The 14,209-nt window shown below is 45.2% G+C and overlaps 1 protein-coding gene across 1 annotated transcript in view; it reads right to left on the minus strand.

Moving 5' to 3' along the window:
- Positions 1-14,209, minus strand: part of LOC133352661 (interleukin-31 receptor subunit alpha-like) — a 31,645-nt gene that overhangs the window by 3,108 nt on the left and 14,328 nt on the right. The window contains exons 11-15 of the mRNA XM_061568433.1: positions 13,321-13,467; positions 12,171-12,317; positions 10,833-10,888; positions 1,871-1,898; positions 423-495 (exon numbers count right to left, since the gene is read on the minus strand). Of these exons, the coding sequence (XP_061424417.1) occupies positions 423-495; positions 1,871-1,898; positions 10,833-10,888; positions 12,171-12,317; positions 13,321-13,467 (451 nt within the window). The remainder of the gene's footprint in view (positions 1-422; positions 496-1,870; positions 1,899-10,832; positions 10,889-12,170; positions 12,318-13,320; positions 13,468-14,209) is intronic.

Genomic DNA, 14,209 nt, shown 5'->3' on the forward strand with positions numbered 1-14,209 from the left:
TAGCTGTCTGCAGTAATTTCCGTGGGAGGCTACAAAGTCGCACCTCCTGCGGAAAGAATGATTTAGAATTATGTCGCAATACTCTTCATCAGAGTAGGCGCCAGAATGATAGGATAATTAATGCATGAACAAAAACAAGGGAGATCAATAATTCACATTGAATACATGCTTATACTATACTCTTTGACTCTTTCGGGCGCAACACAAGCATTCCGTTGCGCCCGAAACGTCGTGATTTATTTTATTTTATACCTACGTGACTTTACCGAAAGAACCAAAGAGTATGGATTCCTGCAGTCATGAAAGCTTCAAATCAAGAATGCTTATACTACATTCGGAAAAAAATCTGGTAGATGATTTGTACAGCACCCTCCGGAAATTAGCTGAACGTAACCAGCAGAAAACATTTACCATGATCTTACCATGGCAACTGATAGATGGCAAAGAATATCAATGTTATAGCCACCAACGACATTCCTGCAGTAACCTTCAAGCCTGCAAAAGCACAGACAGGGACATGTCACACGTCATCGCCAACAAAGCTATAATTGCGTCACACTGTTCAGTGTTGTGCTCAGCTGTCTCCTCATTTAAATCACGGATTATTGCACAGAGACGGCAGGATGCCCGGAATTCCTCTTCACACCCGAGAGACGCGTCGTCGTTTTCCCAACCGAATTTGAGTTCTAAAGATCGGACGCATACGTGAGCTGCAAACGTGTTCTGATTCTAATGCCGGCTGTAAATACCTTACAATAGAACAATACCTGGGTTTACATTGCGCTCGTAATGTCCTGAAACATCTCGGCGCGCATTTGTATAGCCTAGGAGACCCCCTAACAACAGCTTGTTCCTGTGTGGCTCCGAGGTGAACAAAGCACCGGCCTGACGGTTGGCACCGTTCCCATAGAGCAAACTCGGAATTATCTCTCAGTCGGCCTAGATCTAGCTCGGGCGTCGGTAACCTGCGACTCTGGAGCCGTATACGGCTCTTTCAGGAGTGCTTCGAGACGTTGTTTATTAAGGACCACCGTCTCGTAGTCACATGCTTTGCGGCTCTTTAAATATTGTTTTTTTTTTACCGAATTTGAAAAAAAATTATCTTGTTATTTTGGTTGCCGGCCCCTGGTCTAGGTGAACGAGAAATGTGCAGGAACCTGCAACACATTTCAGCATGATACTGGTACTAGAGCTCTGATATACATCCAACCCTGCCACCCGATTCAGAATTGATGTTTGGGTCGAACCACGTAATGATCTGATCGAATTTTGTGTCGTTAAAAACCCTCCACCATCCGACACAGCCAATCAAACTAAACTGTCATGTCGTGCAGAAGCGCCTAATGTGTCAGTTATTGTTGTTTCAGCTGACCGGTAAGTTGAAGAAAAATTCTCACATCCAAATTTGGCAATTACAGGGACCGTTTTTTCCGGTATTAAAATTAGGAAAACAATCATAGGCTTGACCCTTTCCAGCAGACTTGATGCCTTGCAATAGATGTTGTCTATTTGGTGTTTGAACATCTTAAAACCTCCTGTGTTATTGCCAGAAAGGGTAAATACAGCAGATACGACGTTTAGTTTTAAATTATGCCTACCATGTATTACATATTTGCACGGAGGTGAGATGGAATTGTACACATTGTTGGCTACATATGGTGTGAAATAAGTTCAACATACATACGATGTACACGAGATAGATGGTAAAGTAAAGGAGGTTTAATCTAGGGCAATCGTGTGCGATAAAAGAGACAAGAGCGTCGTAAATGTTTAACAGAATAATCTAACTTAAAGCACGTGCACTCCTGCATGAGTAACCCTTAGCTAATCAATGTGAAGGTGGTGTGTGCGTGCACACGGTCATTCTTACCAAGGTTGTCATTTTCTGGATATTCATTCTGTGAAATATAAACAAAATTAAACACTCGATGACCATTTTCTGACATCTTGCAAACTACAAGGGAGCAATCTTTGGGCAATACAGATAGCAAATACATCCATCCTCCAGGAAATATATTGTCTTATTTATCCCTTATTTATCCAGGTAAGAGACAAAGGCAATTCATGATACATTTTCGCAACAAAAATGTGGGTTATTTTATTCCCATAGCCCTTCTCCAAACCCATTGGTGAGGAAATGGCAGTACAGCAAGTGGGTTTGTGAGTCCATCCGTACAGCTCATTGACCACAATCGCTTCACATTAATGGGCATTTTCCGGGTATTCCTGTTTCTTCCCACATGGGAAACTCATAAAAATTGATTTTGGTTAAGGTTTATTTATTGCTGATCATTGTATTATTATATTTTTTTACTTGGTTTGCTGTTTATTGAGACAATTTTGTATCTTTGCACTTGAGAAATAAATATAACAGATGCCGCAATGCTCACGGGACTGTTAGGATGGTCGATGTGCATTGTTTACGTCACTTGCCAAACAGCACCATCGGCAACACATCCAGCGATTATTGTGGTGCTCTGCTAAGGTCACAAGGCCTTCACTCGTTTAGATCAACAGGGCACCATTGTACGAAACATTACAAAACCTGAGCTCAATAACCACACACAGTGCACTGCCTACAATTTGAAGGGTACCTTTATTTAAAAAAGATATCAGTGAACAGTGAATCATAGAGCATAGACAGCAGAGCATGTAATTAATCCCAGGCAGGTTGCACCCATGAATATTGTTCAGTCTGAGCACTGCTCCTCCCCTAATTCTTTGTTTTTTTCGGTAAAGTCACGTAGGTAAAACATTAAAATAAATGAAAACAACTAAATTAAATCACGACGTTTCGGGCGCAATACAAGGGTCCTTCTTCAGGTGGGGACAACGTAGCGAAAGCACAACCGCTTAGGTATGTCTCAGAGATGGCTGTGACGGGGAATTATATAGTCGCTGAAGCTTTGTGATGCAGATGGTGGAAGTAGAAAAGCAAGCTAGGATTACGCAGCCTTTTGTTATGCTGCCGATGGGGTAAATTGGAGATGCACAAGCTAAAAGAAACATCAAGCTAATAACGAACCACAGTGCTTAGCGCACGGTCAGTGATCAAACGGCGCACAGGCTACACCACCGCGTCGTCGTCCACAGCGTGGGAGGAGACGACCGCAGGTACGTGGCATACGCTGTGTACGGATCGACAGGGGAGAGACGCCTAGCGCAGCGACCTCACGACCCAGCGAGAACTCGTACTGCGCATATGCCCCCGACAAATGATTCCATTCCACCACCTCTGGCAGAGAGACAATGTTCATTCAGCAAGGGGCGATTCAATACAAATAGGATCAAAGACATGCGATTTTCGTAATGAGTTTCAATTTAACAGCATCAGAATCGTGCAGGCTTTTAATTTTTCAAAAGGCATACGTTTAAATGTTTTACCGATTGGAAAATTACTGCGTATCCCGAAAATAATGATGAGTAATTTCTGATCTTTCCTGCTCCTCCAAGCACTCCGTCGGCTCATGTTTGCTTGTGGTACAAGTGCTAAGTGCTGAGTACATATAATAGCTTGTTTCCATAGACAGCAAAATCGAGTTGGCCCGATGCTTCCTATAACTCGAATTGTGGCATTTCCATGAACTTCCAGTCACCCAAGTTGTCGCTTGAGTTGGGGAGGTGGCTATCCCGGATTTAAATTAAATTCCGGCCCTTGTCTGTGTCCCCCCCCCACCTGAATCTGGACGCATCGGGTATATGGGCCTCGTGGATATTCGCGTGCGGTGGTTTTTTGCCGCCCAACGTTCTGCAGCGGGCCTTTGATCTTGTGTACAGCAAAAAATCTAACAATGTTTTTTTATCCCAGTCATCTATGCATTTTTTGGTTGACATGACATCTCTGGGAGAAATCTGCAAAAGTATGGCTCCAGCCCAGATGGCAGCAGACTCGTTATGCCTGAAAACTAAACAGTTTTTATTTATTTTACCAGGTAAAGGCCCACTGAGATATTTAGCTCTTTTTCAGAAGCGACATGGCCTGATACTCTCAAACACATGTTTCTAAATGTGGAGGGAAAAACCGGAGGACCCGGAGAATAATGCACCCAACCACAGGGAGAACACGCAAACTCCAAATATGCAGGCGTCAGGGTCGGGATCTAAGCAGCGACCTCCTGTACACCAGGCAAGGTAGTTAACATCTCACCACAGTGGCTCATGGAAACAGGTGGTAGCGGACAACTGATTTGTGGAAGCACGGTAAATGACTATACCTTAGATTTGCACACAGTGAGAGCACCCATTTAGATACAATACAAAACACATACATGCAAGGCAGACGTGGGTACACGTTGGACGGATGGCGCAGGTTTTGTTCCTATCGAATGGCTGGGCAACTTGTCAGCAATTCTGTTTGACGTTGGGTCTGTCGACACAAAGCGCAGCTGGGAAAGCCTTTTTTCCGTGCAGCCAAAAACCAGAACCTGTCATTCGCCGGAGGAAGCCATGACATCCCATGTTAAAGTGCAGACTCCAAATCAGGAAATGACCCTTATCCACACTAAAAAACGATTTGGTAACTGCAACCAAGTAACAATCTCATCATAATTATCTCCTTTGCAATGTTTCTTCACGGGTCCTCGCCTGCTTAACCCTTTCCCGTTCCGAGATGACTGCAAGTTGCAGGCTGGGTCCCGTTCACCGCTGAATCTCGGAACACGCAAGCGGCTCAGGATAAAATTTATTTAGAGAGGCGTAGCGCCGTTGTTTTTAAAGGCATTGACCTCACCGCAGAGAACTGTAGCAAAACAACCGCACTCGATGATAACTAGTGCCAAACTGTGCCACATACCTTCCCGTATGGCCTTGTGAGAGGTTTGGTACCAGTAAAGTTATTTAATTTTTTCTTCCAACTCAGATTCCGAATTGGAAGAAAAACTGATGAACTACACGTACTGATGACGTACACGTACGTCATCAGTACGTCATCAGAACGGGAAAGGGTTAAGAAAAGCAGAGGGTGAATTTTATTTGAATCGGCCACCCAGCGCGTCTCCCGCATCTCCCCTGCTCCAGCGAGACCCTCCGCTGAGTGACGCACAGAGGGGCGCACGTTCCCGCACGACTCTGTTTCGAACACCTCCCCCCAAACCACCACCACCACCACCACCGCCTCTGCCGCAATGGCAGGAGGCGTGCCATACGCGCGGGTTGCCAGCTGCGCCGTGCCTTCACGGTCTCGCACTGCCGAGCGTGCAGGGGCAAATCTCTTGAACCTGCAGGACAAACGGAGAGGAGACGCTTGTACACACACATAGGAATCGGTCCCATTCCATACCCAGATCCACTTCAATTTAGATTAGTTTTTCAACGTTGATGGAATAGCGGCATAATTTGATCCATATTGCCTGTTGCCAATAGAAACACACAGGTAACTGATGAACGCGTTTTGTTTTTCACAAAATGCCAACCCAGCCACCCATGTCACTGTGCGTTCACATATTACATTCATGGTTCTTGCAAATTAATTCATACCAGACTTCAGCCGAGGATACCAACAGCGCTGGATTAGTCCATAGACACGGTCATCACTTCCCAGATTTCCCGGCCACCCCTTTGTTGTCTTACCGCCGCACCTCCAATTAGCACGGTTGGCTACGTACGGTACGAAAGAAGTTCAACGTGCATACAGTACATTCATAATCTCTTACCGGAAAGACAGCCCTTGTTCCTCTCGCGTAAGGCCCTTGGCCACGGCGAATCGGCATTGGGCTGGGCAGGGCTCACGTGAGACCACAGGCCAAACATCCTGTCCAGCTCCTCTATAATAGCTGGAGTGGAGGAGACTGCTCGGTCTGACGACAGCGCTTGGAGGAGGTCAGTCAAGAACTTGCGTCGCAGGCTTTTCCGCTTCTTATTTATGGTCTGCAGGTTTAAGAAAATGTGTTTGCGTTGACCATGCAGTCTCCTGAACATCTATGGTGAGAAGGCACAAGTTTAGTTCGGGGAATCATTGTCTACCACAAGCTGTGTTATTACATGCACCAGGTGCAGTAGCTGCCTGGTAAGCAATGCAACAGCCAACCAAACTAACTAGGACCCTCATCAAACAGAGTCCCGCTTGGGGAACTGATATAAGAACAAGAAACAAAACATATGCATATGCATTGGTTCTCTCACGCTTTACAATGATGTTTTTGTCCTCTTTTTTTAAATAGCGATATCACCGGTCCATTACATGAATCAGAAACGTGCACGAAGAAACATTCTCGAAGAAATTGAAAAGTGTAAATAATTGAAAGTTTGTTTAAGCTGAAGCGTGGAAAGTTGCATGTTTGGAATTCCACTGAGAGACAGAAAGAAGAGCGTGCGGATCAGATGGGAACTTTAAAGGCATCAATATGACTCAGTGCTTTCCATGCGCCAATAAGTAAAAATTCAAAGCTCTCAATAGAATGCTACATCATATGCCCAATTCATTGTAGAAATGCTTAAATAGTGTCGATTTAAAGCTTTCGTGACTGCAGGGATTCATCTTCTTTGTTCTTTCGGTAAAGTCACGTAGAAGGGAAATAATAAAATAATAAAAATAAACATAATAAAATAATTCTCACGACGTTTCGGCCACAACGCAAGCAGCCGTCCTCAGGTGAAGAACAGGTCTGTCGGAAAGACAGTGTCTGAATGACACTGTCTTTCCGACAGACTGAATGACACTGTCTTTCCGACAGACCTGTTCTTCACCTGAGGACGGCTGCTTGCGTTGTGGCCGAAACGTCGTGAGAATTATTTTATTATGTTTTATTTTTATTATTTTATTATTTCCCTTCTACGTGACTTTACTGAAAGAACCAAGAAGAAGCTTAAATAGTTGTTAGTAGTTAAAAAGTGTCATGGCAGCTTCCCACATTCATGCCTTGTAACCATCATTTAAATGGAATATATTATTACACAAGAGTAAAAATAACAGTACATGATTATTTATCTGCAATCTGTTACAACAACATGAATTCGTTCCGGTAATGATATGTCAAGAAATGTATCTGTAAACAAAATAATATCTGCGTGTTGTTTTGGTTGTCCCGTTACGTTCTAACGGCACGCTGTTCACCAGAATTGATCAGGTGCGTGTCAGCTGACACCCGGACGCCGTTGTTAACGAGACATTCCATGACAAGGCATTGTCCGGGCGAAACGTCGCCATGAATAACAATTTTAAACATTCTTGGAAAGGGAAAGTTTTGCACGTATCCTTGTAGCGTTGTGCGTGCGCGCTGCTTTCAAGCTGACCTGCCCAACAGACGACGTCGTCTGCTTGAGCTCCAGGCGCAGGCGAATTTGCTCGAGGGCGCGCCCGCCCTTGCGCAGCACGCGACTGTACTCGGCGCACATGGCGAGCGACGCCTCGTTGTTCCCGCGAGCACGCGCGTGTCCCCGTCCCGAGTGCCGCATTGCGGCAGTCTTCTTCTTCTTCTGTACGCGACCACGATTCCCACATGCACCAAAAGCCTCCCTCCTCCGGACCCCGTTCGAGGCCTTTTCGTTTCTCTGTACGTCCAGCTCGCTAGGGACGCCGCCCTTACGCTCCCGCTCACGCACGAGACCCAGAGTACGGGCGGCCGGGCCACTCGAATTTTCAGTTTACGTTACTCAACGTTCACCTCTAATTTTGTTTTCTGCATACCGTACTTGAACAAAAGGTTGCGCATAGATGAAGATCTGATGATGCAGGGAGTGATGAGAAGGAATCTGGAACTATTTGGAAACGTACGTAGGATGGACAACAATAGGAATATTGAAAGTGCGTGCAGAAAAATGAAAGGAACTGGAAAGAGAGGAAGACCTTAACCCTTTCCCGTTCCGAGATGACTGCAAGTTGCAGGCTGGATCCCGTTCACCACTGCATCTCGGAACACGCAAGCGGCTCAGCAGAAAATTAGTTTAGAGAGGAGTAGCGCCGTTGTTTTTAAAGACATTGACCTCACCGCAGAGAACTGTAGCAACACGACCGCACTGGATGATCACTAGTACCAAACTGTGCCACATACCTTCCCGTATGGCCTTGTGGGAGGTTCGGTACCAGTAAAGTTATTTTAAAAGTTCTTCCAACTCAGATTCCGATTTGGAAGGAAAACTGATGAACTACACGTACTGCTTGATGACGACATCAGAGATTGGTGCCGGAAAGATGTGGCACCCCTTGAGCATATTGGCACAAGACAGAGGAAAGTGGAAACAAATGACAAAATGTGCAGTGGACACCTACGGGCCATCTGCCTATGGATCGTGATGATACCTTCCTTGTACAAGCGTGTGGCTCTCAACCCGTGGGTCACAACCCCTGGCTTTCAAAGAGTGGGGAGCAGAAGCTTGCGTCGTGGATACCCACATTGGTTCTTGGACGTAACTGCCTCCAGTTACGCCCAAGAGCCAAAAGTAATTCCGTGCGACGTTCCTACAGCGGCATCGAACGTCATTCACGCGTCATCTCACCTCGCATGACAGCTTGTTGTGCGGCTTGAATCGTCACGTTATTACTGCTGATTAAAGACTTCCGAGAGCAAGCGGGTGTTGTAGAGCGTTACGGGAGCTGTGCTTACCCTCGTGATCTTTCCTCCCTGTCATGTTGTGCGTGCGAGGCGTGTGTTGGTGTGCACGGGGCTGACATCAGTTACGAGCAGATCTTTATGCGATTACAGTCCCGGAACCTCACAAGATTGTCCAAGTTATCACACCGTGTACTGATGTATTGTGTTGTGGTTTTTTATTGCCTCTAATCGGAGATAACTAACCATTTTAGTCATATGGATGTATATATGTCTCTGTATTGGGGCTGCCACCTCTTCCACTGCAGACATTTTTCAGTCAGCCTAAATCTATCAAAACTCTGATCTCTACTGTCATAAAAGTTTACCACGACACTGGTACCGGTTATCGGCACAAATCGATTCCTGCCACCCGGACCACAGATGCCCATTCCCTAGACTGTCCGGGTAAAATCCAGGAGCTATGACCCCAGGAAGGTGGGAATCCTACCCCGTGTCCATATCTTTTCCGTAGCCACACGTACCACACTATGGCGATGTTCGAAACGATCAAATGTTTACAGCTTTATCTTAAAAGTTTCCAAATAGACGTGCACATTAAGGACAATTCACGATACCATGATTGCATGTGTGTACGCTGATGGCGATGGACTAGAAATGAATTACAGTTTCAAGCTTATTTTTCCAAGCCAGTTAAGAACTCAAGAGTCCAGGATGAGTCTCATTTGCAAGACTGACCTGGGGCATTAGTCTGCCAGAAGGGTGCGCTGAACGCTATGTCAAATCCCAATTGAGTAATTTGCGGTGTAATTTTCAAATTGATGAAATTTTAACTGTTATTTTTTCCTATTGCTGATGTAGATGCAGAGCAACAACTACAATTTGACATTCAGGTGGTCGCCGTGATGTCACCTTCATATTTGTGGATCGGGCATTGGGTCGTTAAACGTTGTATGGTCTGTTTTGGATGACCACGATCATACGCAGAGTTTTCCATTTTCCATTTGTGCATCAGGTATCTGCATCTACTGCCATGGTTTGTGCAGTGGATGCAATTTAGGGTGGACCATGAGCTTTGGACCCTGATGCCGGCACACAACGGTCTAAGCTCGAAAATTACGTCAGGGGATGTTTTGACGGTTATTTCACACCGCGGTATTAACCAGGGCGGCCGCTGGTCTCGAACCTTGAACCTCTGCATCGAGCAGCGAACACTTTGCAGCTGGGCTGTGTAATTACTGCTCTGTAAAGTACAGCCCGTTTGTCAATCCACTGCTGGATGGAGACATTCCCCCCAATGCCACGTGGGTCGTCAAGAGTTATTTGACCATACTTCACCACATTCGTCAGTGTTGGTTGGTGAAGGTGGATTTTCTGCACTGTCCTCTACTGCCCACAATGCATCTCTCTTTTGTACATGCGGGTCGCCCATCCAAGCACTGTGACGAAATCACGTGATATTTTCCAAGCCAATTGGTCTCGGGCAATTATAACTGTGTAAACTATAATTACGGTATAGTAATTACAATCGTAATCCGTTGCTAGAGAGGTCACGACCGCTGTTATTGCTGTGATAAGCAAATGAAAGTGTTTCTATAGTGAAATGCTCAAGGAAGTATTCCTCTCGTAAATTTGCAATTGTAATTATGATTAGACTAGTCAATTTCTATACTCGTTCTTGTAGTCATTATTATAATTGTAAACTGCAACGCTTTCCAACCGAGGTTAAGAGTATCAAGGCATTAGCTGTGTCTGTCTGTAACATGGGGTCCACTATCACTCAATATGAACTAAACTCGAGTATAAAGCTGTGTTGCGATTAGGGACTCCTCCTACAGAAAACCAGAGGGTTAGCGCACACACAGAGAAAGTGCACTTCTCCCCGGCTCCGGTTGACGGAATTACATCAAGATGTAAATTAGGTCATCACCGATACCGTTAATTGCTGCCGTAGCATATTACTGTTACCAACAATTAATTTAATACAAATTAGAGAAATACCTCCACGGAGTATTTAGGAATTGTCGCTGCACGATGAAGGAATTCACACCAGACCTCGTTTAGGAGTCACGAGATGCCGTATCAATGCCAACGACCAGACCAAAGGTCCTGAGAGTAGCGCTAGAAACGTCTCGAGCCGCCCTGCGTGGCTCCCTTTCTGTCCCCTTGCGCTTAACGGGGGGAGCGTGGTCGAGCGTGGCGCACGGCAAGCCACCGAGGCTTCCCAACCGAGATCCCCATTGTCGGGTTTTGTTGAAGCGCAGCCATTTACGGCGCTCGTCTTACATCACCGACGTTGGCCACGTTTGGCTATCGATCGGCCTTGCGATGTTTGCGTTTTCTCACCTCGTGGGTGGCGTTGCTGCAGAGACTATCCTGATCCACGGGACCACCTTTGCACCCTGCAAACGAGTCAAGCAGCAGCCCTTTTCACTTCGCCGTGGAACCTGCCCACTCACCATCACACTCGGTAAACTATTTAAAAAAATATATTGTTGCCTTGGTAAAGCTCACTGAGCTATGTAGCTCTTTTTCAGAAGCGACCTGGCCACAAACGATAGCTCAACGAAGTGGCTTATCACATGAAAATATATCGCAGCCAAAATGCTCTTAAGTGCATGTTTCTAAATATGAAGGGAAAAACCGTAATACACGGAGGAAAATCCACACCACCATGGGGTGAGCGACAAACAAACTCCAAATATACAGGCGTTCGGGTCGAGATCGAACCCACGACCTCCTGCATACCAGGCGAGGCAGATAACGTCTCACCACCATGGCGCCCTACTAATAACGGTTCGTTCATGAACGGACGTAATTGGTTCCCCAAATGATCTGATTAAATGGGCTGCCCATTATTTAAACTAATGTACATCAATGTTGGGCTCAGATTAATGTTAGAGTGAGAAATGGTGTTAATTTCCTTTTAATAAAAAAAAGAAAAATTTCAATGTGAACTTCTTTTAAAAGGTACCCAGGTAGTGTCTCCCATCCTCGTTCGAGTGCCGATGCTCTTGTTGGATTATCACATTTGCAGATAAAAGTGGTTGTCAAATTTTTAATAGGAACATGTATACAGCGATATGCAGCTTTACAACTAAGGCTACACCAATTAATGTCATCCAAAGGGATTTTCAAAATGGGGGTACGAAGCTATATTTTACACCTGCTCACCTTAACGCCCCTGCGTGCGATTACACTTATGTTTCGGGTCGGTATTTTTGTTCTGAAAAAGGGATTTTTCCAGAAACGGCATTAATTAAAACGATGGTGCGATGTTATCGATTTGTCCTGATGCAGGTTTGCCTGCGCGCTGACTGGAGTACTGTCTGTTGCCCTATAACGCGGTGGTAATTGCGTTCCTGAAGAACACCGCGTTATGGAAAAATTACACTTAAATAACCATTGATTCAATGTGAATTAAGGGGTAAGTCCCATTGCAAGAATAATGTTATATTTTATTTCGTTTCATTTATACCACTTTATCACGTCGCGTTTTTGTTCAAGAGTATTAGCTTTTCTTTTCTTCACTTCACTTCCACTAGCACTACTATCGGAACACGTCCATACCCTTGCCATTCATGGTAATTAAATTCAACAAAGTTGTATGCAAAGCAAGACATATTTGTAAGGCACAGTCCGCAAGAACACTTGAGATGTGTAGCAGATACACGTTGTACTCACCCAGAACTCCTTGCATCCTGAAGTGGGTCTTGGCACCTGGTGGTCCCTCGCCGACCTCTGTCATGGCCGCCACCATCACCGAGTATTCCACGCTGGCAGAGAGGTTCTTCAATGTGTAGACACAAGCGCTCCCACGGATCAGAACTCCTACCGGAACGCGGCACCAAGGGGTGAGGACATCTGGGTTCTCTTACATTCAGGACTAAAACTATGTTCGATGTCGAGAGGGTCCTCGCCTATAAACATCTGGCAATTCGTAGGCATTTGATCAAACAAACCGACTCTGCTAATGATGAGACGCCTGAATGTAAAACCGGTCCAGAGTTTGCCTTGTTGAACTAATGCTATTGACCGGTTGTGTAAAATATAATGCAGGCAGACCTCGCCAAACACGGGGGTTACGTTCCTGGAAAATGCCATGCTGGGAAAAACGGCGTTCGACATAATCGACCTTATGGAAAAATAGGATTGTGTTCTTGGGGACGTAATGGCTACCTCTCCCTCTTTGTTTAACAAAATTTACAAGATTCGTTATTGTACTCAAGGATGCCGAGTCGCTCACCATAACTTGTGTTAGTGTACACTCTTTATTTTTCAATTTCACCTCAACACAAAACATCCATCTCCATTCCTCTTCACTCACGCCCGATGCCTGCCCCTGACACTGTCACTTGAATGTTGATGATTTGATATCTGGGCGCCTGTCTGACGTCCTCAGCGAGTGGACAGCTAGATGCATGCGACAATGTGTGAACATTTGCGTTGCGCCATTGTGCGTGTTGAGTCATATTATCACACTCAAAAACACACTCACACGCAAAAAACACACGTGGTAAATAAATCATTCTCACAGTCAATTAATTCACACCTTACAATGGGTGCAGCTCTCTCACGGGACTACTTTTTGACGCGGAGATGAGAAGTTTAGCTGCGTTAAACCGCATATACCCAAAGCATCACCCGCATGTTCCGGAAAACAGACCTCAGTATGTAAACCGCGTACAGCCGAAACACGCGTTCGATAAAAAAAAGCCGCATTGGGCAAGGTTTTCCCGTATTATATTTTACGTTGAGGGACAAATATGTGAAGGAAGTATGTTGTCTGCTTATGTCTCCTTTTGACTTTACATGAACGCTTATGTCCACTTACTGTGACTCGCGTCGGGACCTTGGCCCCAGTATATAACGTGGCCGGTGATAAAACCTCTCCTCTCTTTGGTTGGGATCCCCATCCAATTGACGTCGACGGATGAGAGCGTGATGTTGGCGACAGAGACTTTGGGTCCCACGTTGGGTACTGTTTGGGACATCAAAAGGGGATTTTAATCGCGTGCATCCTGCGTTAACGCATTCCCCCATCGATCTGAGATGCCTTTGGCAACTACACGTGAGGCAGGAGGCATTCTAGCACCGTATACCATGGTGTTCCAACTCACCAAGTCGAGTTTAACACGTCGGCTTTCGCGACCAATATCCATAAGAGGTTTTTGGGTTAGATTACGTAAATATAAATGTGTCGTTAAACCCACCACCACCCGACACAGCCAATTAGTTAATAGTACAGCACACCAGTGTGTTGGAGAGTAAATCCACAACATTTCCAATTCGAGTACGAAAGTTTCGCCAGTAATTAATCACCAAGTCTACATCATTATTGCGAAAAACATTAGTTTTTGGAATTAAACATTTGCGCTTTAAACACTGCTTTGTGTCTTACTTTCAGCGGCATCTTAAAAGTAGGATAACCCTGGACTGTGCACGCATTTCATGAAGACATATCTCCATAAGACGTGATCAACAGGTGAGTGACTGGTTATTCAACGCAGTACCTTTCGTCCACTATTCAGAGGCAGATCTAGACACTTCCCTAGGGAGTGGGAGGTGGGGGGCGTCCAGAAATCTAAAGAATTTTGAATCGAGCTCTTCATCATTAATATAAAAAAAACATTCAATGCATTTCCTATGGTAAATATCGGTTAAAGTCACATCGGTTAAGGTTTTTTTTCGGTTAACATTTTGCCTCCTATAGGACCCCCATG

Source organism: Lethenteron reissneri, chromosome 41 (assembly GCF_015708825.2).
Source record: "Lethenteron reissneri isolate LAM-NWPU_2019-01 chromosome 41, ASM1570882v1, whole genome shotgun sequence".
NCBI classification, from domain to species: domain Eukaryota; kingdom Metazoa; phylum Chordata; class Hyperoartia; order Petromyzontiformes; family Petromyzontidae; genus Lethenteron; species Lethenteron reissneri.